At 38.4% G+C, this 26,177-nt stretch overlaps 1 protein-coding gene across 1 annotated transcript in view; it reads right to left on the reverse strand.

The window, feature by feature from the left end:
- The window catches only part of CASK (calcium/calmodulin dependent serine protein kinase), a gene marked incomplete in the record, with an annotated part of 361,613 nt that overhangs the window by 63,980 nt on the left and 271,456 nt on the right, over positions 1 to 26,177 (reverse strand). The window contains 2 exon segments of the mRNA XM_045164543.1: positions 1,326 to 1,403; positions 18,345 to 18,466. Coding sequence (XP_045020478.1) covers positions 1,326 to 1,403; positions 18,345 to 18,466 — 200 coding nt within the window.

A 26,177-nucleotide genomic window follows, 5' to 3' on the forward strand; every position in this document is an offset into this window, starting at 1 on the left:
AAGATGAAACAATATACTCTCTCTGGTTCTCTGTTACTCTCATAGCCTATGATTTTAAGCACTGCAGTGTGGTCTCCTAATTTAGAGAGAGTCTCTTCTGACTGTCGCCACCTCTATTTCCTTGGTCTTGTTTCTCAGTGAATATATATTTTCCAGTACAGGTTTTGTGTTTAAAATCTGATTGGGAAGGAATTAGGTCTTCATATTCTTTCACATAGTAATTTCACTTTATAATAAAAATAATTTTTTTCAAAGGAAAATATTTCTTTGGATAAAGACTTTATGACTTCAAAAAGTGAAAAGAAATCACTAGGTGTCTAAAATGGAGGCATTGTTATAATTTAGTAATAGCAAAGAAAAAACTATGCCAATATTAGAACTTATTTACAAAGACCAAGTAGAAGCATGGAAAAATGCTTATTATATTATATTAGGTTAAAAGAAAGATTGGGGCTTCCCTGGTGGCTCAGATGGTAAAGAATCTGCTTGCAATGCAGGACACTGGGGTTTGATCTCTGGGTTGGGAAGATCCCCTGGAGAAGGGAATGACTACCCTCTCCAGTATTCTTGCCTGGGAAGCCCATGGACAGCGGAGCCTGGTGGTCTACAGCCCATGGGGTCACAAAGAGTCGGACACGACTGAGTGACTAACACTTTCACTTTTCAACAGAAAGATAAATTTTGATTGTAACTACAAAAAATTTATATGCAAATGATAGTGAATGGAAAAGGGGAAGTGAAAGTGAAAATTACTGTAAGGAGATGGGATTATAGATGAATTTCTACTTTCCAAACTTTCTGCAATATTTTTCTAATGTTGAAAACATGTTAACATGTTTTCTAATGTTTCTAATGTTTTCTAATGTTTCTATAATAAAAAGTTGAAAGTTTGTGGAAGATGTACATTAACTGGCAATTTATAAAAATGACTTCTCTCTGAAGTTAGCTGCTGTAAATATTTAATTAACTTTTGAATATTACCACCTTAAAAAAAGCAACCCAAATTTTCATAGCACATCTATTTCCACCAAGTGTGGTAAAATAACTTTTTCCTTCTTTTTAAAAAGAGAAGTAAAATTAATATGCTAACCTGTTCAAGTTTACATAGCAGAACCAGAACTAGAAATCTAGGCAACGTTGCTGCTAAGATTTCTTTTTTCTCTTCTGTATGTAAATGCTCAGTGATAAACTTAAAAATACTAAATCTGAGTATAATAGTCCACTGTGACTTCAAGGCAACTGCCTCTTACTGTGTGGCAGAAACATTTTCATTAAAGGCAGCACATATGAAACCCAAATACATTTACAAAATACTTATGACTTACCTCTTTGGCTCTCTGTACTGCATCACTCGGAGGATTCCTGATTTGCGGTGAAGACTTTGTGTTAATTTTGTCATACAGCTAAAAGCAAAGGAGAATATCCAATCAACATTCATAATTCCTGGCTAAAATTCAAAGCTTCATATTTATTATCTCACGAAACAATATTTTCCCCTTAAAAAGGCATGCTGCTGACTGCAGTGGGATGTTCTTCTTAAATCTCTTATTCATTCAAATGAGACTTGTCAGGATGAGTGCTAGTCCATCTTTTAAAAAATCATCAATATTTCAGTAATCACAGCATTTTTTCCCTCTGATAGAAGCGACATTTAATAAGATGAATAGAGAGTAGAAAGAAAGAGTGCTTTCTGGCCAAGAAATGTCTGAAGGAATTTTCACAGAAATCTAAATCTTGGGAAAGGGCAAACCCAACTCCTTCTAGGAAGGAATGTTCTCATGAAAGGTTTATACTTGTTTTACTAGAGCTCTTCATTAACAGTATCAGTGCTGGCATCCTTCAGCAAGAAATTAAGAATACAAACCTTTTTCTGTTTTAACCTGTAAATTCATAGATTACAAGAAGACATTGAAAAGAATCAATAATTTAAACAGCCCACAAATCTAAATGATCCAAAATTTAACTTTCTGAAGAAATTTTTTAAGAGAAAAATGTCTGTAGTGTAGAAATGCAATTAAAATATTACTTTCTGCCTCGGATGAAACATCTCATTCAACAGTCTGCTCTGAAAAGTGAAAAGCTGAAACTGATCTTGGTTAGTCTGCCACTTCTATTTCCTAACTTCTCTAAAATAGGTGGGGGGTTTTGAAGGATTGGTTGTTTTTTTCCCTCTCCTACGTGCACCAGTGCCAGTGCAGGGGTCAAATACTGTAAACATTCTCCAGATTACAGTTAGACGTGTTTATACTGATGCAAGATAAAACTTAATGACTTGTAAATATTTGAGCCATACCATACATAAAAATTCCTAATGATTGACAGGCAGACAGATAGGACAAATAAATAAAGCCTAATGATAGCATTGAAAAAGTCAGCATTAAGAAAGTACTACTAAATTAGAGCTTAAATAAATAATGTAAGAAGGCTAGTAAAATATTGGTCTATTTAAAGTATTATAGTAACATTTAGAGAACTAGCAATATGTGGCTTATTTATAAAAGTTTGCTCAAATCCCTGTAGCATACATAAGCGCAGTCTCTGTCCTCTGAATGAGTTCCATCTCTAAAGATTGTGAATTCTGAAATTTGGAACCAGTGAATATTATTTTTCAGTAGAAATAATATTATATACTGTGTTGGTTCCCAGACTAGTCTATAGAGACAAATTAAATACTGTACATCTGCAATAAAAAGTAGGAGGGGAAAAGAACCCAACCCTCCAAAAGTAAGGAATTGTAAGTTAAAAATAAAAAACCACATTTAAAATAGCCAACACTTAAAACTATCACCTGACATGTCATCATATTAATAAGCAAACAAAATAAAAAATATACATGAATAATGAAAAGATTTTTAAAACTCTTGAATGCTGTTTAAAAACAGACCAAATTTAATTTGAAGCTTTATAAGTTGTCAGCACTGTCATTTATATTACAATGTCTTTATAATGCCTAATTTTACCACCAAGAGTTTTGCCATTTTCTTGACCAACTGAAAGTTGCTCAGTCGTGTCCAACTCTTTGCAACCCCATGGACTATACAGTCCATGGAATTCTCCAGGCCAGAATACTGGAGTGGGTAGCCTTTCCCTTCTCCAGGGGATCTATCGAACCCAGGTCTCCAGCATTGCAGGAGGATTCTTTACCAGCTGAGCCAGAAGGGAAGCCCAAGAATACTAGAGTGGGTAGCCTATCCCTTCTCCAGTGGATCTTCCCGACCCAGGAATCAAACTGGGGTCTCCTGCACTGCAGGCAAATTCTTTACCAACTGAGCTATCAGGGAAGCCCTGCTTGACCAAGGACTATTGCTAATGTTACTTTCAAAATTTTCAACCATGATTAATTTCTATTTACACATTTAATACATGCACATTAGTTTTTAACTTACAAAGCAACAAAAACTCCAAGCTCCCAGAATCACTCTATCACTGGAGGCTTTTTATTTTTGGCTTGGTCTTACAATGTGGTTCCTTAGGTGAGTGAATCTTGAGAACAAAGGCGGGCTCTCTTTGTTTATCACCCACCCTTTGTCGCCTGCCCCCATCTATCAATATACAAAGTATACTTAGAAAGATGGGGTTTGGGGACTTGGCCTGCTGTCTTAGACCTTCAGCTAAAGCCCAGAGCTAAGGCCAGTAGGAAGTAAGTGGTCCGTTAGTAAGCTGCCAGGCCATCCCTCTAGGGCTTGCTGAAATGTAGATAAATTGGTCCTTCCATACTCATCCCAGCACCATATTTTGCCTTACATGTGGTGTTTGGGGTCCCAAGTGGAAAGAGCCTCTTTCCTGGTTGGAGGCTGCCTGGGGCAGTCCTTGATGGCAGGGTGAGGTCAATAGCAGGGTAGCCCGAACTTGGAATGTATGTTGTGGCAAGAATGTGTTTCCCGTGAGTCTGGGAGCTGCCTCAGAATGTAATCTGGAGCCATCTTGGTGGAAACTCTGACCAAGAGGACCCAGAAGTGCCTGTGGGGTCATGGCTGAAGGCAGGAGCTGAGAGGGTGCTGCCGGGGCCAGCTGCAGAGTACACCGATGACGCAGAGGCAACCCGGGACTGAGACAAGATCTGGATGCCTGCCATACTCTGGGCGTAACAGCCAAGAGAGCACTGGCTGCCTGAGGGACATGACTACAGGACCTGCTGTTTAAGTGTTTTTTCTCTTTTCTATGATCAGACTCTTGAGTCCTTTGACATTCAGTAACAGCACCTACTATGAGACTGTGTACATAATAGATGTTTAATAAATGTTTCTTAAAAAAAAAGGAGTATTTAACTGGTATATAGGAACTGTAAATGGATATTTAAAAAAAAGAAACAGAGCAGGAATACTTATTTTAACTGCTTTCTTTAGGAACCAGATATCATGGATCATCTTTCTGACTGCACAGTTAAAAATTTTCCCTCAAAATTAAGAAATAAATTTTGACCACATTTAATGCTTTTAATTTTTTTGCTATGTTTCAGGCCTGATTTCAAAAAATCTTCAAGGTAAAAGAGATCTTAGATATTGATATGATTCAACTCCTCCATTTTAAAAAAGAGAGAGCTGACATCCAGTAACATGAAGTGAACACACAGCATCCGGGAGCCAGAGTAGCAGGGAAGAGACCAGCCTTCTGATGTGTGCTGTTCTTTCTCTCACACTACAGTACCGTGGCTTGTGTTAGAATTCAGTAACACAGTCTCATGCCAGGGAGACACCTTCAGCAAATATTTGGGGAAAGAACTGTAGAAAATGCCATTTATAGGCGGTAGGGAAAAAAAGTAACTAAATATGATTTGCGGAGAAGGCAATGGCACCCCACTCCAGTACTCTTGCCTGGAAAATCCCATGGACGGAGGAGCCTGGTAGGCTGCAGTCCATGGGGTTGCTAAGAGTCAGACACGACTGAGCGACTTCACTTTCACTTTTCACTTCCACGCATTGGAGAAGGAAATGGCAACCCACTCCAGTGTTCTTGCCTGGAGAATCCCAGGGACAGGGGAGCCTGGTGGACTTCCGTCTATGGGGTTGCACAGAGTTGGACACGACTGAAGTGACTTAGCAAATATGATTTGAAAGATATTAGGCAATCAACTGCAAGTCTTGCCCTATTAAAGAATGTTTAGAATCCTCATCCTTGCCCGGCCAAATGATGAACATTTCAGTTTTGTGGGCCATATGGACTCTGTCACAACCACTCAACCCTGCTGTGTGTGTGAAGGCAGCCATTAATAGTCCATAAATGAATGGGCATGGCTGGGTTCCCATAAAACTTTATTTACAAAAACAGGTGGCTGGCTGGATTTGGCCTGACAGCTGTAGTTGCCAACACGTGCTCTAGAAGCTCAAATTGAAGGTGAATTGAAATGACAAAATATATTTCTGTTGGTTGTTTGCTTCCTTGCCATCTGAAGACTTCAAGTGTGTTTGTAAAGCTGAGGTGTAGAGGGTGAGGCAGAGGGAGGGAAGAATGTTAATAAACTATTCCTAGACAGAAAACAAGAATGAATGTCTTAGGGTTTTTCTCTTTCTAATGCAATTATAGTTACGCAAGTTCAGCACTTTTTATTAAAATGCACACAAGCACACACACAGCCCAAGGCAAAACGAGGAAATGTGAACAGCTGCAAGGGGAACAGACTGTTTCACACTGTGTCACTCCCAGACAGGCCTGCTCACTGCCAGTGTCTGGCACTGGGTCATATACGACCCCACACGGCTGCAAGGACACGCTTCATCTGTCTGTCTTAAGGAGTATAAAAGCACAGTTCCGTTAAGAGGCCACATTCTATATTTGAGATGGGTTGTTTTTGTATAAAAGCAGAATACAGCTGGTGGTCATACTAAATTGAATTCTGCTGAGATTGTACTTTCAAACATAATGATGGTGAAATAAGTTAATGTCATTTTTTTAATTTACATGCAAAACACTAAATCAAGTTTCTTTTTTGTTTTTTAACCCTACTCCATGGCACCTCACTGTCTTCTGATTTCTTTCATCAAATAGAAGCTTATGTTTTGTTCATAGTTTGTACACAGCACTTAGCAGTATCAACATTTAAAATGGAATGGTTGGTGGAGTACCTATAAAATTACTATCACCAGGTTAGATGTCCCACTAACTTACTAGCAGAGAGAAAACCAAACCTTAAGGACCAGAATATACTTTAGATGAGAAAGATTATGACTTTTGCAACTAGGCTATAGATGTGAGCCAAATAATGAATGGGTTTGTAGAGTTGATGGAACACAAAAGTTCATTAAGCTACCACCATCTTACCACCTAAATCAAAGATATCAAAGAGAGTCCCCGCTGGAAAAGAATTAAAGTTTTCAAGAGTCAAATATTTAGCTGCAAAGTATGCAATGAAATGTGTCTGTAATGCTAGTAAAAAGATAACAACAGTGTTCACAAGTTTATACTGCACAACGATAATGGGAATTGAAATGACTTGCTCTGGAAACAGACTATCATATTAAGACTTTCTTTACAGTTGCTGTGAAGAAGCTAGGTGATTAGGAACAAAGTTCCAACGTCGCATCTTTTCAAGGAGCCCAGCAGATCAGCCATTGATATCCAACAGTATTTTAAAAAATACATTTGAGAACTGGAAAAATGTTAGGGAAAGGTGATTTAATACTAAAATATAAGGAACTGATATTCAACTACTGTGCTGGAGGTGGTCTTCTGAAGCTAGAAATCAGAGAACATCTGAGCTCTAAAGAACTACTTTTCCTGCTCAAGTTTATGTATCAACTCACTGTCTTTAGGCTAAAAATATAAAAATGTCCTCTCAAAGATCTTTAGTGTCATTAAACACGACACAGTCACAAAATAAAAAGACAACCTACTGAATGGGATAAAATACTTGCAAATAATATGACTGATAAGGGGCTAATATCCAACATTTATAAATAACACATATACAACTCAACATCAAAAAAAAAAAAAGAAATAACTATAATGTGATTAAAAAATGGGCAGAAGAACTGAATCGGCAATTTTCCAAAGAGGAAATGCAGATAACCAACAGGCACATGAAAAGACACTCAGCATTGCTAATCATCAGGGAATTGCAAATGATAACCTCAGTGAAATATCACCTCACACCTGTTAGAATGGCTATCATCAAAAAGAACACAAATAACAAATGTTGGTGAGGATGTGGAGAAAAGGGAACCTTAGTATGCTATTGGTAAGAATGTAAATTGGTACAGCCACTGTGGAAAACAGTATGGAGGTTCCTCAAAAAACTAAAACTACAACTACCATATGATCTAGCAATTCTATTCCTGGGTATGTTTCTTAAAAAAAAACAACACTAATTGGAAAAGATACATGCACCCCAATGTTCATAGCAGCATTATCTACAATTGCCAAGCTATGGAAGCAACCCAAGTATCCATCAATAGATGAATGGATAAAGAAGATGTGGTGCACACGCACACACGCGCACGTGTGCACACACACACACAATGGAATACCACACAGTCATAAAAAGAGTGAAACCTTGCCATTTGCAGCAGGCATTATGCTAAGTGAAATAAATCAGACAGAGAAAGACAAATACTGTATGATATCACTTCTAGGTGGAATCTAAAAATAAAAACTAGCGAATCTAACAAAAAAGAAAGAGACACACAGAGAACAAACCAGTGATTACCAGTGAGGAGAGGATTAAGAGGGACAAACAATTAGGTATAAAATAAGCTACAAGGATATACTGTACAACACAGGAATATAGCCAGCATTTTATAATAACTATGGACTATAATCTTTAAAAATTGTGAATCACTAATTGTACTGTGCTGTGCTATGCTCAGTCGCTCAGTCATGTCTGACAATTTGCAACCCTATGGACTATAGCCCGCCAGGCTCCTCTGTCCATGGGGATTCTCCAGGCAGGAATACTGGAGTGGGTTGCCATGCCCTCCTTCAGGGGATCTTCCCAACCCAGAGATGCAACCCAGGTCTCCTGCACTGCAGGTAGATTCTTTACCGTCTGAGCCACCAAGGAAGCCCCACTAATTGTACACCTGTAACATATAATATTATATGGCAACTATACTTCAGTTTAAAACAATGACATAGTTGAAACTTGGAAAACAGCAGTATATTTAACAGTGGTATAAAGATTGTGTGATGGGAAATGTTAAGTGTGAAATAAACACACTACAAAATTTAAAATGGCATTTTCAAATACTTTAGGAGCTACAATTAAACTTTGGGAAGAACTTATATAGTCTGTCTTTCTTACAAACCTAAAGATGATTATGCATCATTGGGATATTATGATTTAGAAAAGGAAATTAAATCACTGAAGGCATTTTGCTCTCACAGGATTAAATAATGCCTATTCTATCAGCATAAAAAACTGCCTAACAGTTTATATTTTGTAAAATTTCTAAAAATCAATTCAATTAAAAAAATTGAAGAAAGCACTCAAAGATTAGTCATGCCGATGACTCTCCATCTGAAATGGAGATAATATATTCCATTCATTTGATGAGTGTACTTTCATTATCTGTGTACTTTCATGATCCTTCACAATTTGTACTATGTATTAACTTTCCCTCTAAAAGTTCAGAAAACATGCAAATAGCTAAATTTTATAAATCTTAAACTAAATTTATTTCTCACTTGAAAAAAACGTGTATCAAATCCACAAATCTAGTGATGGTAATAAACTGGCAAGAGTTGCACCTTGGAATTTAGATTTTTCCTAGAGAAAGATTCAGGGCTGCTACCAATATTATGGCCCAGTTTAATACTGGATAACTCAAGTTAGAAATGGATACCCAATGGAGTTTACTTAGTGGCCAATAAGAATGTTGCTGGAAACCCTTAAATCAAGTTTTAGAAACTCATGGTGGGGGTGTATACACTTTTGAGTCTTAGGACTGGCCTAGTGGCCTAGTGATATACTGCTCTACCTAAATCCATTATGAAAGTTTTCTTCTGATGGCAAACAGGAAATTAAAAATCAATATATCTGGACCATTTTAAGATTTCCTGAAACGGTTGCAAAATACACTGGATCTTGACAGCAAAATCCTACCAAGGAGGCCCCTGTTTGGTTTAGGTTTTCCTTGTCTGTGTACAGAGCTGCTTGTGTTTCAATCCTATTAGAACATTGCTCTTTCAGGGATTTATCTTTGATCCAAGAAATCAAGACTTGCTTAACCTCCTGCTGCTGCTGCTGCTAAGTCACCTCAGTCGTGTCCGACTCTGTGCGACCCCACAGATGGCAGCCCACCAGACTCTCCCATCCCTGGGATTCTCCAGGCAAGAACATTGGAGTGGGTTGCCATTTCCTTCTCCAATGCATGAAAGTGAAAAGTGAAAGTGAAGTCGCTCAGTGGTGTCTGACTCCCCTCGACCCCACGGACTGTGGCCCACCAGGCTCCTCCGTACAGGGGATTCTCCAGGCAAGACTACTGGAGTGGGGTGCCATTGCCTTCTCCACTTAACCTCCTAGTTCAATCTAAAAAGACTGTTGATGGCCTAACAACATAGGCCACTGTGGTTGATTTCTGTTCAGTTGGCTGCTCGCTCTGAGAAACTCAAACACTGGCCTCAGATGACCTAACTTGACTGACCTCACTCGGTCTTTTTCAGTTGGCCAATAACTCTAAAATGAAGCCTTGTAAGAAACAAATCATAATGCCTGTTCTTCAGCAAGCAAAAGAAAGCATGAGGAAAAATAACCAGTTAGATGATACAGGCAGGCTTTATTTTACTTTTAATTAAATCTTATGAAATAGGGCACTTTCGAATACTAGATCCAAGAGTTTTCCCAAATGTGATAAATTTCACTATGATATACATTTCTTTTCCATAAAAAACCTACTAAAATTTAAAAAAAAGTGCTAAAACCTCATTTCATACGGTGTTCTTCTGAAACGTCTACATTAGTAGTTAAATACTATTTAGGGTAACTGAATTTCCTATTATTAATTTGCTTCTTTGAAAGAAAATATTTACATTAGGTATGTCATATGATATTTCATTACTGAGGCAGTTCAGTAAGTTTTGACTTAGGATATGAATTATTTTGTATAAGGAAACACCAAGCATTGGTACAAATAGCTGTAGCAAAAATGAATTTCTGTTGTGGGAAGTTAAAAGAGAACAAAAAAGACAGTCTGGCAGAAGTGGTTTTATGAGATAATGTTTGAAGGACCACAAAGAGAAGAAAGCAACTATGTTCTTGGATGTGAAGGCTACAAGCCAACCACATCGAACATTCTTCAACTGAGCATGCCACATTCTTTTATGGGGGAACACCCCCCCAACCCTTCCCTTGGGAACAGCATGAAGAAGAATCAGAGCCTGTTGCACTTGGAAGGCTTTTTGAACATTCCTCTGCCTTCTGGTAAAGTGGACTACAGTGCTACAAAAATAGAAGAACACTCAGTGGGAAACACTGGTGCTGGGGACAAGCTGACTCTTGGTATTTTAGAGTAACTTCTGATCACTCTTTTAGGAGGTGATTCACCTGGACAAATAAGGGAATGAGAGGGACTGCTGTAGTTAACAACAGTTTCAGTGAAACTCACACATTCCTTTCACAGAGATGTATATCATAGGAGCTAACCTGGAGACCAAAGAGAGCGCAATTGCCTGGGGATGAAACTAAGGCTGAATTCCCCACTACTGGCCACTTTTACCTGGAGGATTTACCTTTTCCAAGTATATAATTATCTGCCACAAAATATTGATATTGGATGAATGGATAAACTAAATGTGGTATACACACAAGATGGAGTATTTTTCAGTCTTTAAAAGGAAGGAGATTCTGATACATACTATAACAAGGATGAACCCTGGGGACATTATGTTTGGTGAAATAAGCTAGTCACAAAAGAACAAATAAGGTATGATTCCACTTCTCTGAGGAACCTACAGTAGTCAAATTCCTTGAGACAGAAAGTGGAATGGTGGCTGCCAGGGGCTAAGGAGAGGGGGAAATGGTTTATTTACATCTTCCTTACTTTTTTTCACCAATGGTTATAGTTTTTGGTGTATAATCTTATATCTCTTTTATTCAATTGTTTTATCCTTTACAATAGTATTATATTTTAAAAATTTTACTTTCAGTTTATTCATTGCTTTTATATAAAAGTATAGTTAATTTTTGTATGTTGATCTTGTAGCCTGCAGTTCTGCTAACCTTACCTATTAGTTCTAGTAGATCTTTTGTAGTTTCCTTAGGATTTTCTATATATAAGAATATTTCTTTATGAGAATATGGTTTTACTTCTTTTCCAGGCTGCATGCCTTGAATTTCTTTCTCTTGCTTTACCGCACTGGCCAGAACCACCATAAAAATATTAAATAGAAGTGGTAATAGTGGAAAATCCTTGCTTTGTTTCTGGTTATATTAGTTTTCTATTGCTACTTAACAAATGACCATATTCCTAGTAGCTTTTCTCCCCCCTTTAAGTTTATTGATATTTACATTGAGAATGAAGAAAAACTAATTTGAAAATATTTAGGTCAGATGATATTTCTAGTTCTCTTCATCTTAGGAATGTTGTTTCATATGACACTTTCCTATTGATACTAATACCCCAGGCCTAAAGCAAGCTTGGAGTACTTCAATCTCCAGCCCCAGGAGGCAGGGGGCACAAGGCCACCTGTGCCCTGGCACTTACCACCCAGATGGTTTCATATTTGCTGAAGTTTACTCTTTAAGATTACATGGGACCCTGGGAAGGTACCAGTAGCTCAGCCTCTAAAGGTCCTCAGGCCTTATTTTTGCAGACATGTAAGTGCAAATCGACCAGACTACAAGTCCATGGGAAACTTAGCTTTGGTATTTCCTGACTGGTAACCTATTTAAACATCCAAACCCAACACTGTATCAACTTACTTCTCAGACCCCAGATTGCTCAAAAACATCAAATTATTGCAGAAGTTCCATGTTTTTCCCTATTAGGAAACTTCTGAGTTCTAAAAATAAGCTATTTCCAAATATGACTACCAATTTAATATCTTTAAAAAAGCAAAACAGTAAATCAAGAGTTGTAGTTTTCCAGTGTTAACTCCAGGTCAGATAGAAAAACTCTCTAACTCTCCCCAAGAAGCAAAAAAAAAAAAATCATAATAAAGATGTCAATAACATAAAATATGGAGGATTAAAGACATCAACTCATTTCTACACAATATTTTAAAATATTATTTTATTATAAAAATTACTTATAATATAAAACTGCTAAATTGCTATTGTAGTTAGTCTTTGCATTATTAATCTAATCACTGGGTTTTTTTTTAAAGAACTTCTCAAGAAAATAATCTTAATTAAGTGGGGTACCACATTTACCATGGAAACAGCAGTCTGTAACAAATGTTAACAGCTGCTCAGAGGTATGACAGATGGTGGGTGAATGTTTAAAACTTAGTTGTCAAAGTTTGGCAGAGAGGAATAAATGTGTAATTTAACAATGTTTTGTAACATTGTTGACTTACAAAATAAACATTAATTCTGTACTAGGAAAATTTCTACAAGAACTTCATAAGACTGAGAATCACCACCAAATAACATTTGCAAAATACTTTATATCTGGAAAAAACTCTTGATTTTTCAGCCCACTGAAAACACATCCATCATCTCACCATCCAGTATATCATATACAAGTTCCAAAACTGATTCAAAATATTAGTAAAAGAGATAATTATACTTTAACATCAATTCCCAAGAAAGAAAGCCTAACTAATGAATAACAGGGTAACACTTCATTATTTTATATTTGATTTTTATAATCTGCACTCATACTTGAAAAATCAATTCAGGGCAAAATTAGTTTTCCATGCTGTGCTGGGCTGGAGATTCTCCCCTCAAATTCATGGCTGCCTGGAATCTCAGAATGTGACTTTATTTGGAAGTCAGGTCTTTGCAGATAGTAATTAATTAGGATGCGGTCATATTGGACTAGAGTGGGCCCTAAATCCAGTGACTAGTATCCTTGTAAGAAGGCCATGTGAAGACACAGAATCACACACATACAGAGAATGCCCTGTGGAGATGGCAGCAGAGACTGAAGTACTGCAACTACAAGCCAAAAAACACCAAGGATTGCAGGCAACTACCAGAGCAAGGGAGGATTCTTCCCTGGAGCCTTGGAGGGAGCATGGTTCTGCTGGTACCTGACTTAAGACTTCTAGTCTCCAAAAGTATAAGAATAATCTGTTATCTTAGTGAAAGTCGCTCAGTTGTGTCTGACTCTTTGTGACTCCATGGACTATACAGTCCATGGAATTCTCCAGGCCAGAATACTGGAGTGGGTAGCCTTTCCCTTCTCCAGGGGATCTTCCCAACCCAGGGATCGAACTCAGGTCTCCCGCATAGCAGGCGGATTCTTGACCAGCTGAGCCACAGGGGAAGCCCAATCGGTTATCTTAAGCCACCCTATTTGTGGCAGCTTTAGCAAACACACAAAAGTGCATTTTACTAATACTGATCTATGTATTTCATATACAGAGCATCACTGTGCCAGTGCTTTAAATCTTTGAAAGTAGAAATACTGGAACAAGCTGGACCAGGCATAGTTCCTCCTCTTTATCTCTTCCTACAAAATGAGAATCAGCATATGTGTGCCAGGGTGAACTAGTCGAATAGCAAATATTTAGACATTCTGGATCTATTTCTAACTACAGATTATACTAGAATTCAAATCAGAAAGTATTTCCTCCCTCAGTGGAACCCACAGTGTTTCTCCTTTTGTTTTAATGTAAATTCTTTCCATACAACAGATATTTTGTTTCCCTCAAACTAATTCTAAGAATGTTTCTTCAAATTCTGAGCTTGTTGCTATTTTAAAGGCATGGCTAGAAAAAACAGAGTGCTACACACTGCACTTTATCTTCTGCAGGAACTTAACCTTGTTTCGTTTGGTCAGCTGAAAAATTATGGCTGCAGACTTAGCGATTGTGAGTGTTATTGAATTAGTAGAAATTATTTAAGTATAATAAAAATATTTCATGAAATGACTCAGTGAGATTAAAGTAGCAATCAAGACATGGTCCACGAAACAAGGCCACTAGGTGTCACTGCTTGGAATTCTTGACAAGGAACCAAAGAGATTCTGTAAAACAAAACAATCTGATTCCAAGAACACTAGAAAGAAGGAGAATGAACGGTTAAAGTTGAAAAGCTTCTTCTCAAGTGTTGGTCTGTACAATGATCCTTTTTTTGTTATGCAGACCATAAGTTCTGAAGTACTTAAACATTTTTCAATGGCTAGACTTCTCTAAATGGCAGCCATTTGAACACTTCATGGATCTCATGATTGAAATGTTGCCTGTTAACTCTGAAACAAGAGCTTAATGAGCCATATTTAAGGGCTGTAGATCATGGGGGCATTATCTCATTCAGGATGATTGAGCTTTCATTGAAGGATGGCTCAGTTTGGATCAAATGCATCCCAACACTGCCCAGAGCTGGCCTTATAGTCAGTCATCTCAGGAGAGTTCTGGGCTTCACATGTAGTGCTTGTCTGCAAAATTCTTAAGATGTGATGTCTTTGGGGGAGCACGGCTTATTTTTAGGCCACCAGCTCCTTTTCAAATAGAGATGCATTGATGGGGCAGATACTGATACAAACACTTCTCTAAGTTTATAATTAATAAAAATCCAAAGGAACTTTAAACACATTTTTCCTCACTAAAATCTACGAATCTCTATGTCTACCTGAGAATGCAGCCGTTATTCAAAATAAATATTTGCAGTGAGGTCTGAGAAGTTTAGCATTGGACGGTAATGGCGGCCTGGCTCAGTTCCAAAATCCAGCCTGTGTTTGGTTATCTGCACCTCTCTGTAGAAGCTAGCAATGTTCTTGTATTTCCTCTGCAGTCTCAAGCTTGGTATGCTCAGTTACATTAAGTAAGAAGAATACAACTCTGAAAACTAATTTGGGCTTCTCTTAGCCTTTAAATGACAAAAAGTCCTTGATCTAAAGAAGGCCAGTAAATCTTAGCACTGACTAGTGCTGAAATAAACCAAAAATTCATGCTCTACTGTAGCTTCTTTCAAACACCCTGCTTACCAGTTTTAGTAAAAGCTATGACTTCTATGGAAAATTCACAACTGTCACAACTTTCTGCATCTGGGACTTCCCTGGTGGTCCAGTGGTTAAAACTCTGCACTTCCACTATAGGGGGTGTGGGTTCGATCCCTGGTTGGGAAATTCCTGCATGCCTTCACCAAAAAAAAAAACACCCAACAAAAACGGAAAACCAAAACCAAAAAGAACAAAACTTTCTGCATCATATGAAACAATGATAAAGAATAGATATTTAAATAGCCAAGGAAAAGAGGTCAAACTAATTCAAATAACACATTAACAAAAACAATGATGACAAAACAAAGGAGAAAATGGAATGCTAGGAGCTATTCACAAAATAGAATTCATTTCAAGGGCTTTTTGGTGTCCAAAGAAAATAACAAGTTATTTAAAATAAATTTTATCTGAAATGTTCTCAAATTACCTAAGATAAATTACACTAAGGAGAAAATCCATTTCCTTATCTTCCTGAGCACATTTTTTAGCTTTACTGAAGTATAATTGACAAATAAAATTGTAATATATTTAAAGTGTACTACATGATGATTTGATAAATGTAAACATTGTGAAAGGATTCTAACAATCAAGTTAATTAATACATCCATCACTTCAAATAGTTATCATTTCTTGGGGATGAGAATACTTACGTTCTATTCTCTTAGCAAATTTCAATTATAAAATACAGCAGTATCAACTATGGTCACCATTCTATACATTAGATCCTCTGACCTCGAAGAAGGAAACAGACAGAGCTGGCTCCATCTTATGCCAGGCTGCGAACATTAGGCTACACGCATGGTCCACCCTCCCAATGGACTCTGAACTTTGTGCCTGGAGTCTATAGAAATGGCATACCAATGGAAAACCAGACCCCCCCCTGATAAAAGAGCCTCAGGACTTGTATTTGGACTCTCCATTGCCTAAAAGAATATGCTAATTATCTCTGTAACAGAACAAAGTGGTAGATTCCATTATGTTTATCGGGATATGACCACAGGCCTATTGATAAATATCTACTGTTTATCTAGTCTTGTGACACATGACTCATAAGTTAACTTTGATCCTCTCTTTTACCTTGTCCAGACTAGTTTCAAGGAATTTGGGGAGGTGGGTTTGAGCAAGTACCCTTAGGGTATATACGGTTTTCACAAAAACTGGTCGGGGTCCTTGGCTTCAAGAGGAGACTCTGCCTTGGGCCCACGGCTGTAATAAACTGCACTCCACTATCTGCATTGTCCTTCTGAGTGAGTTTGTTTCCCGGAACGCGTGGCTACAACAACCTTATTTATCTTAGAACCAAAAGTCTGTGCCCTTTTACCAACTTCTCCCCATTTTCCCCACCTCCCAGCCTGGGCAACCACCATTCCACTTTGCTTCTATGAGTTTGACTTTTTAAAAAATTGATACTATGCAGTATTTGTCTTTCTCTGTCTGGCTTATTTCACTTAGCACGTTTAAAAACTATTTCCCTTGTATGGCTGAGTCCCTTAGCTGTTCACTTGAAACTATCACAACATTGTTAATGGGCGGTAGCCCAATCCAAAATAAAAAGTTAAAAACAACAACAACAACAAACAACCAAAACAAAAACAAAAACACAAACCTATTTCCTAGCTCTCTTGCAGCTACTCAAGCATGTAACTAGTATTTGCCAATGGAACACAGACAACTCTGATACAGCCCACTTGCAACCCCCACCCTGCAAAATTTTCCATTTTCTTTCATCTACTGGCTGGGTGCAAAGGATGCAGTGGAAGAAGCCTGGATCCCTGAATGCCTGTGTGGAAGAGACTCTTTCTGCTCCTCTCCTTCTCACCTACTGCAGTTGACTGTGATGTGAGCAAGAAATGAACTTCTATTCTGTTAAGCCAGTCAAATTTTAGGATTGCATGCTGTAGCAGTTACTCAGTCCTGAATTAATACATATACTATGTTAAAATGTATAACTATTAAAATGGTAATTAACTTGATCAAATCTATGGACAGAAGCAACTGTGAGATACTATACTTGGTGGGAAGTTGAAACATACTGTGACTCTCTTAGCTTGGCTTTTCCCAAACTGGTCCTTACCAATTTGGCAGGATTGTAAATGAAAATTCTCTGCCCAAATTAGTTTGAGAAATGCCATTAGAGTTAATTGGGTTTTTTGCTATAGGACATCTTAGAGCTGCTATATACTAGCACCCGTTGTGAATCCATATAAAGGAATAAAGAACATAGCATTTCCCAAACTTACATAGTCAGTAAAAAAATTTAATCAATAAATTTTAATCAATAAATTTTACATCTACTCCTCTCTCTTGAATGGTAACACCCACAACTATCTCCCAGAACAATGCTCTGTAGAATACATTATGGGAAATTTTGCATTAGTTTAATAAGTATCATATGGTCGATTAATCAGTGAGCACCACCAAGTTCTAGGCATCCCAAAGCAAATTTTATTCTTATGAAGGGAAGATTTTTCTTGTAAAAAGACTAATATGTACAAGTAGACTAATATGTGCTAAGAAAGGTATTTTACTTAAAATATGACTGAAATGAAGGCAGATGTGAACTGTCAGCTTCTGACTTGTATCTGTCAGTGCAGTCTGTCATATTTTATAATGGAATATATCCTTCTGTTTTAAAGAGAGACACCGAGTTTATGAAAACCAGCAATGTTAAGTATGAGATGTGTGTGTGAATAGAGTCCACTGCACAACGTCTTGGAGAAGGCAATGGCAACCCACTCCAGTACTCTTGCTTGGAAAATCCCATGGACGGAGGAGCCTGGTAGGCTGCAGTCCATGGGGTTGCGAAAAGTCGGACACGACTGAGTGGCTTCCCTTTCACTTTCCACTTTCATGCATTGGAGAAGGAAATGGCAACCCACTCCAGTGTTCTTGCCCGGAGAATCCCAGGGACAGGGGAGCCTGGTGGGCTGCCATCTATGGGGTCGCACAGAGTTGGACATGACTGAAGTGAGTTAGCAGTAGCAGCACAACATCTAGCTTAATTCTCTCTCTCCTATACTCATGTTTGAGGTGCAATGTTTGAAAACAATATTTGGAAGCAATGAGAGGTAATCACAGCAAAGCTCAATGGATTCTTCTAAAGATATACATATACACTTATTTTTTTCCACTGTGACTTGTTAGGCTCTATTGCATTTGTACCATATATAAGATACTTAATTTCAGTTATGAATCTATGATGGATGACTTCCTGCATTTCTCACAGACAGGCAGCAACTGAAAAAGGACTGTTATGGTAACTATTCAGTTTACCCAAAAAAATTAATAAAGAGAAAGACTTACATCTAGTAGTGTGTGAAGATGCTGATCCTGGAAAACACTGTGTAGAAAATCTAAGTCCTTTTCACTGCAGTCTGTAAGTGCATGAATCTCTTCCAGGCTGTCCAGCACCTGTGACACTGCTCCTAAGGGGAACAAACAGAAAAGAAACAGCCAGTAGAGAAAGTCAATGTCAAACTCACCTTCATAACCTAAATCTGACACTTCAGAACTGTGGACTAACACATTTCAAAGGTTCATGTCTTTACTGGAAAACAGACTTAAATGTGTTTCATATCACTTAATGATAGAGTATTTGCAGTGAATTTATGTTTTTAACAATGTATTTGCACGTTCCTCACTTTCAAAGTACATTGCCTCTTGTCTTACTTGGAGTAGGGCAATTCATCAACTACAGCTGAGCTACTAGAAGATCTGGGTGCAGAAAGTCATATGTCAGAAAGAGACTGTGGGTTCCCAGGACTCCATGATGTTTTGAAATATGATAGAAATAACGGAGGTGGTCATTTCACACAGGGGCTTTCCAACAAGAACAGAAGGTGAAGCCAGATGTAGATGTGAGGGACAAACCTTCAACTGGGAGCTCCTGCTATGTAAATCCTTCTAAGGATTAAAAAAAAAAAAAAAGATTTATTTAATTATTTAATTTGGCTGCACTGGGTATTAGTTGTGGCATGTGGGATCTAGTTCCCTGACCAAGGATCGAGCCCGGGCCCCCTGCGCTCTGAGTGTGGAGTCTTAACCACTGGACCACCAGGGAAGTCCCCTTTCTTAGGATTTTTAAGGCTCAAACTTAACTAGCAAAAATCCCACTCCATTCTTTTTCCTCCCTTTACATACAAAGTCACGGGAACCAAGTTGTTCTCAGTTAATTGGGCCCCCTTTAGGATAGATATACTTGACTGACACTTCAGAATACCACAGTAGATATTAGGGGAAGTAATTTTTGTAGGACAGTGTGGTCACTTTAAATTTCCTCTAATAACTGGGAATCCAGAGAGGTAGTAACAAAGTCACTTAGCCTTAAAGAAATGGTTAGCCTGTTCTACTCTGCAGACAACACGCACATATGCACTCCAGAGAAAGAAAAGCACCTTGAGGGCCTACACTTCAGGACATTTGTGTACACAGTGTTAGAGACATTCTAACATGAAGTGCCTCACTGCACATGTAAATCTTAAATCTGTAGTTCTCAACCAGCAGCAATTTTGTCCCTCAGGGGGACATTTGGCAATGTCTGGAAACACTTGGTTGTCACAACTATGATGGTGGTCAGAGTGGGGAGATGGGGAATGGGGAAGAGTACTACTTTTCCAGAAAGCAATCTGATAATTTATATCAAAGAACCTCAAAAATGCTCATGCACTTTAATTCAGGATTTCTATTCACAAAAACTTACATTAAGGAAAAAATAGGAATTGTAGAAAGATTTATGTGTCAGGATATCTATCATATAAAATGGATAAATATCTAATAATTAGAGAATGAATATATAAACTATAGAACATCCATGAAATGGTATACATAGCTACATGAAATTTGTTTTTGAAGAATTTTAAAGACAGAAATCTGCGTGATATAAAATTTCAGAGAGCAGAAGGCAAAACCACATAAACTGTGTACCCCCAATTATAACTCAAAAAAATACAAATTCAGAAAAAAACACAACAGAATGAAAAATACCAAAAAGATAATAGTAATTATGTTTATTTTTCTGCTTCTATTTCATTCTGTGTTTGTCCATATGTTCTAAGGTTTCTACAATAGAAAAAAAAAAAAAAAAGAAAAAAAGTTGCTATACAGGCAACTGCTTTTTGTAGTATTTAATTATGTTAAAAATGTGGGGCTTAAGACATATTAAGTGGTTATCTATGTGGAAATTACTGTAGCTAATTTAAAAAAAAATTTGACTTTTTCCTTTTCAGATAATTGTAGATCCACATGAACTCGTAAGAGATAATACAGAAAGATATCATGTACCCTTCACCCAGTTTCCCCATTGTGGTAACATCTTGTAAACTGTCATATATCATAACCAGGAATACTGACATTGATATAGTCAAGCTACAGAATATTTCCATCACCCCAAGGATCTTCATGTTGCCCTCTTATAACTGCAATAGTTCTGCTCCTGCCCTTCCTACCTCCTAATCCCTGCCTGGAAACTACTAACCTGTTCTCCATTTCTATAATTTCGTCATTTCAAGGGATCTATATAAGTGAAACAATATGGTGTGTAACCTTTTGGGACTGGCTTTTTTGACTCAGCATAATTCTCTGGAAATTCATCCAAGTTGTTGCATGTATCAATAGTTTAATCCTTTTTATTCCTGGGTAGTAGTCTATGGCAGGGATGTGCCACAGTTTACCATTAATCTGTTGACAGGACTGTGAATACTTTTAAATTTTGAATAATTACACCTACCAGGCTATTGGTATGCCTTCACTGAAAACATTAAGTGGACACTAAGTGGAATAAAAAAGGTACAAGGCAGAAACCAGTCCTCATTTCTCCTGCTAGTCTTAAAACTGTATTAATCTAATCCACTTCCTTCTCCCTGCTCATCTCAGGACTTTTACTTTGTTCTGAGAAGGAAAAAAAATCTGGAACTTAGTTAAAAATCAGGTCTCTTGTCATCCCTTAGTAAAAGCCTTGGAAAGCAACAGGTGATGTGAAGAAATTAGTCCCAAATATTCCACTGAGTCCTTGATCCCAGTACATCATCAACAACAGAATTATATGATGCCAGGTTTACAAAGTTACTAAAGCCAGTTCTAAGCTTTTGGATTAACTCCAACAACAAAAATCCTAATGAAATGTGGATTTTTTTTTTTGTATATTAAAAAACTTAACAGAGAGCAGAGAAAGCTAATTATTATTTTCACTCAGTTATCTTAGTGGAATCTTGTTTAGTTTTTATTGTCTCTATCCAGCATTGCTTATGCTGATCTATTCTATCTATATCTATTCTATTCTATGTAGTAGTTTATTAATGGAGAAGGCAATGGCATCCCACTCCAGTACTCTTGCCTGGAAAATACTATGGATGGAGGAGCCTGGTAGGCTGCAGTCCATGGGGTCACTAAGAATTGGACATGACTGAGCAACTTCCTTTCACTTTTCACTTTCACGCATTGGAGAAGGAAATGGCAACCCACTCCAGTGTTCTTGCCTGAAGAATCCCAGGGACAGAGGAGCCTAGTGGGCTGCCGTCTATGGGGTCGCACAGAGTCGGACATGACTGAAGCGACTTAGCAGCAGCAGTTTATTAATACTATAAGATTAAAATAAAACAAGCTTGTATCTAGCGAATACTAAGATGGTAAGTCTAACCATTGGGAAGCAATTTTGGCTGTATCAGACCAGGGATGTATCATTTGTTGGTTTGTGAACTCCCAAAGCTCTGTGCAATCCCTGTCCTACAAGCATCTTCATGCATTACCCGACATGTGCACTTGCTCACTCTTCATTTCTGTGCTGTGAGGTCCTTAAGGCAGGCCGTATTTGATTAATTTCATTATCTCCACAAAGTATGCCTTGAATGAAGTATTAAAGAAACAATGATAAGAGCAGTTCCCAATTCCTGAGTGTTTGTGATATGCCGGACACATCCCCAGGACAACATAGTAAGGTAAATACAGTACCCGATGTTTCTAGATAGGGAATTGAGGATCAGAGAGATCAAGGAAGGTCACAGCTAGAAGCGGTAAAGCCAGGACTCAACCCAGTGTGTCTGGATCCAAAGTGGATGCACTTCTTGACTTTCTATGGTAACTGGCTGGATTAGGAAAAGCAGGGAGACTCTTCAACAAGAAGTGACACGTGGTTTATGCATGGATATGGAGGTTAGAAAAGAATTTGAATCCTACTGGGTCAGACAATAATCAGACTTTTATCACATGTTCCTGCTTTCTCCCAGGTATGAGGCAGGGGTTTCAAGGAAAACAGATATGATACCCAGTCTCAAGGAAAGGGCTCTCATGCAGGTGTGTGAAGTAGGCACGTTATACCCTGAAGCAAATGATTTAGAGGAGGTAAAAACTAAAGTGGCACAGAAACAGGCTGCCCAGGGAGAAGCTGGGACAGTCTCAGAGAAGAGGTGAAAGTTCAAGTAACTCAATCATGTCTGACTCTTTGCAACTGAGTCAGTTCCTAGGCAGGTTGATAAGAAGTCCAGGGTCCCCGAGGAGGAGAGAGGGGTCTGGGATTCTCAAGGAGGAGGAAAGGACAAACACCTTTTTTTCCCCTCTACATTCCTTAGTCTTAGTCATATAAAACTTTTTTTTTTTTTAAGCCTGGAACTGATGATTACACACACAAAAAACAACTCAGTTTAAACGCTATACTAAGGATTATATAACAACAATGCATCCTGCTTGAGGACAATTTCTCCTTCCTGAAAACCTTCTGACTAATCCTGTTATCTTAAAATGTATATTATGGGAGTGGGTCTGGTAAGATCTTTCTATTGTTAAGTTATAATTCTGTCATCTTAAAATGTAAATTGTGGGAGTGGGTCTGAAGTGAAGAAGTGAAAGTCGCTCAGTTGTGTCCAACTCTTTGCGACCCCATGGACTATATAGTCCATGGAATTCTGCTGGGAGCCAGCATGGGAGCTCCCACCCATGACAAGGTCATGCGGGAGAGCCCTGACGGGCAAGGCAAGTCAGGGCTCAAGGGCCCCCCTGGTCTGCCTGAGCGTCTACCCCAAAACCAGAATCTGTCTGTTTTACTATTTCACGACTTTCACCAACTCTTCTGACATTAACGGGGGGCTATTCCCGCCTGCCTTTCTCTGAAGAAAATTAACTTAGAGCTCTAGTTAATAATTCTCCTGGGCATAATAGGAGTGTTTCAATTCAAACCCCTCTGATGACTCTCTAGCTTGCCTGACAGGTTTGTTCGGACTCCTGCAGCTACGCATGTGATTGTTCACAGCCTCCCAACCAGGAGAGGCACGGGAAGCTTAAGATATTCTAACAATGCAGAGCTTCTCAGAGAGTTAAAATTGTTAGAATAGAACTGGTAGAGGATTTCTTTGTTGAGCTAATGCTTGCTGCCAAGTTTCCATATCCCTTACCTACTGTGTCCCTGGGAGTGTATTGATTAATATAGTTGGTGTATAGAAATGTAAGTAGTAGCTTTAATGTTTGTAACCTTGGACCCTTGAGTTAATTCTTTTCTTGTTATAGCCCACCACACTTTTGCCCTATAGGAACACAACTTTATCTAATGCTTTCAGAGGGTGGTGCCTGACTTTAGAATAATCACCTTTAGAGAAAAATAAGTTTTCTGAAGAAAGGGTCATAAAATGTTAACAGGCCTCCTGGCCAGAAGATGATGTAAATCACCTAAAGCTTTTGCATATGATAAGTTTGCAGAAAGAAAGCCTGGCTTCGATAAGGATCAAGGACTGCTGACCTTGCATGACTCTACCCCCGCCCCCCATTATCCTCTATGCACAACTTAAGGTATAAAACTACTTTGGAAAATAAAGTGTGGGCCATGCTCATCAAGCTTGGTCTCCCCATGTCGTTCTTTCTCTTTCCTTTTCCTTTTCAGGCTGATTCCCTGGAGCACAGGGGCCCTCTGCGTTCACTTTCCTGCCTGGGCTTCTACGACCCACTTGAGAAGGTGCCTAAGGTGGGGCACCTTCAGCTATTCGAGAGGGTGCCTGTGGCCTACGTGAACAGAGTAAGTCCCGTGCTGGGGCTTTACTGGCTTTCTGCGTAAACCAAGGAATATCAGCCTCTTTTCTCTCCTCTATTTTCCTAACTGCAAAATTCTTTCCTTATCTCTTTCTCTATTTCTCTCAGCCGCCGACGCTGTCCTCCCGAGGGAATCCCTGGATCCAACCGGGGCAGGACCCTGGCAGAATTCTCTAGGCCAGAATACTGGAGTGGGTAGCCTTTCCCTTCTCCAGGGGATCTTCCCAACCCAGGGATCGAACCCAGGTCTCCTGCTTGGCAGGCAGATTCTTTATCAGCTGAGCCACAAAGGAAGGGAGTGGGTCTAGTAAGATCTTTACAACCTTGAGACATTCTTTTGATTTATTGTAATAACCAATTAAAAAAGTATATAACTCCCTTTTCTACGACTAGTGAGTGGGGCACTCTCTGGCCTCCTTCTGATATCTATGTCAGAAGCTTTCTCTATTTTCATACTTTAATAAAACTCTGCTATACAAAAGTTCTTGAGTAATCAAGCCTGGTCCCTGGTCCCAAAGCTAAATCTTCTTCAGAGATCACGAATTCGACATCATTCACCTTAAGCTATCACAATCCCATCGACTATACAGTCCATGGAATTCTCCAGGCCAGAATACTGGAGTGGGTAGCCATTCCCTTTTCCAGGGGATCTTCCCAACCCAGGGATCAAACCCAGGGATCCCTGGGGGATCTCCCTCACTGCAGGCGGATTCTTTACCAGTTGAGCCACCAGGGAAGCCCAAAGAAGTGGATGAGCAGGAATTCAACACCTCCATCTAGGTTTCCAATATGCTCTGACAGACCCAGTGGATGCTTTGCTGGAAAGCACAAGGGCAACCATTAACCTGTGTCTCTAGTAGGTAAGACCTACCAGGTCAATAGGTCTATTTAATTTCCTTGGATCTATCATCTTTTCTGAACTGATTTATAGTCTGATCTTGTACCCAAATGTGATTAACTTTGTAGGTTTTCAATCATGAAAGGCAGTAGTTCCACAGGTGTGCTCAAAGTGTCCCTAATTTAAAAGTTTCTGTCATTAGCTAGGAAACTTAATAGTCCTTATTCCATCCCTCCTTTGTCTTTTCATATTGAATAAACACATATTTTTGGTCTAACCTCAAGATCTTTTTTTACCTTTGATCATTTTAACACCTCTCCTGACACTGCTTCTAGTTTCGTTCATTCTTTCTTTGAGTATGACCAGCAGAACCACATCTCACAGATGGGTAAACTGATATCTGCAGTTCAACACCAAGTCATGTAAAGTCTCATAATTTTTCAATTCATTATGAAACATTAATATACACAAAGACATTTCTGGGGCTTCTCCATTCCTACTGTTTTACATACAGAGGCAGAAGTAGTAATTAATGTAACACAAAAACAAACACAGGATCTTAAGTTGTCACTAGTAGTGTTTATTTTGTTGATCAATAACTGTCATATCTGAAAGAACTACTCACTTTTCTCAAAAACTGAAAAGGATGTTTTTTCCTATAAAACCCCTGAATGAACTTGTGACCATCTTGAAAAAAAAAAATCAATAAATAGTATGTAAGTTCACCTCAGAGGGCAATTTATCTAATGGCAGGACTGTAGGTATCCCATTCACTTTTGTTTTCTAGGCTACATTTTGTAGAGTGTTTTGTACAAAAAAACACTATAAAATATGTTTGATTAAACTTATTGTTTTCTTCTGAAAGTAGCATCAACATACACACACTACCATGTATAAAACAGATGGCTGGTCAGAAGTTGCTAAATAACCCTGGGAGCCCAGCCTAGTGCTTTGTGACAACCTAGGTGTGAGATGGCAGGGGGAGGGGGGAGTTTAGAGGGGTGAGACAGACTGGGGAGGAGGGGAGGGAGGGGATATATGTACTATTATGGCTGATTTGCGTTGTGGTATGGCAGAAATCATCATAACATTGTAAAGGAATTTTCCTCCAATTAAAAATAAAATAAAAAATTACTGTTTTCTGAGCAAATTCTGAAGCATTGAAAATAAAATATTGTAATAAGAAATATGTAACCACAGAAAAGTTTATTTTATGGCACTGTTTCCTCAAAGTCGTGATAAAAATTATTTTACTACTTATATTTGTGTAACAGTTTATAATTTCCAAC

Source organism: Bubalus bubalis, chromosome X (genome assembly GCF_019923935.1).
Source record: "Bubalus bubalis isolate 160015118507 breed Murrah chromosome X, NDDB_SH_1, whole genome shotgun sequence".
Lineage (NCBI taxonomy): Eukaryota > Metazoa > Chordata > Mammalia > Artiodactyla > Bovidae > Bubalus > Bubalus bubalis.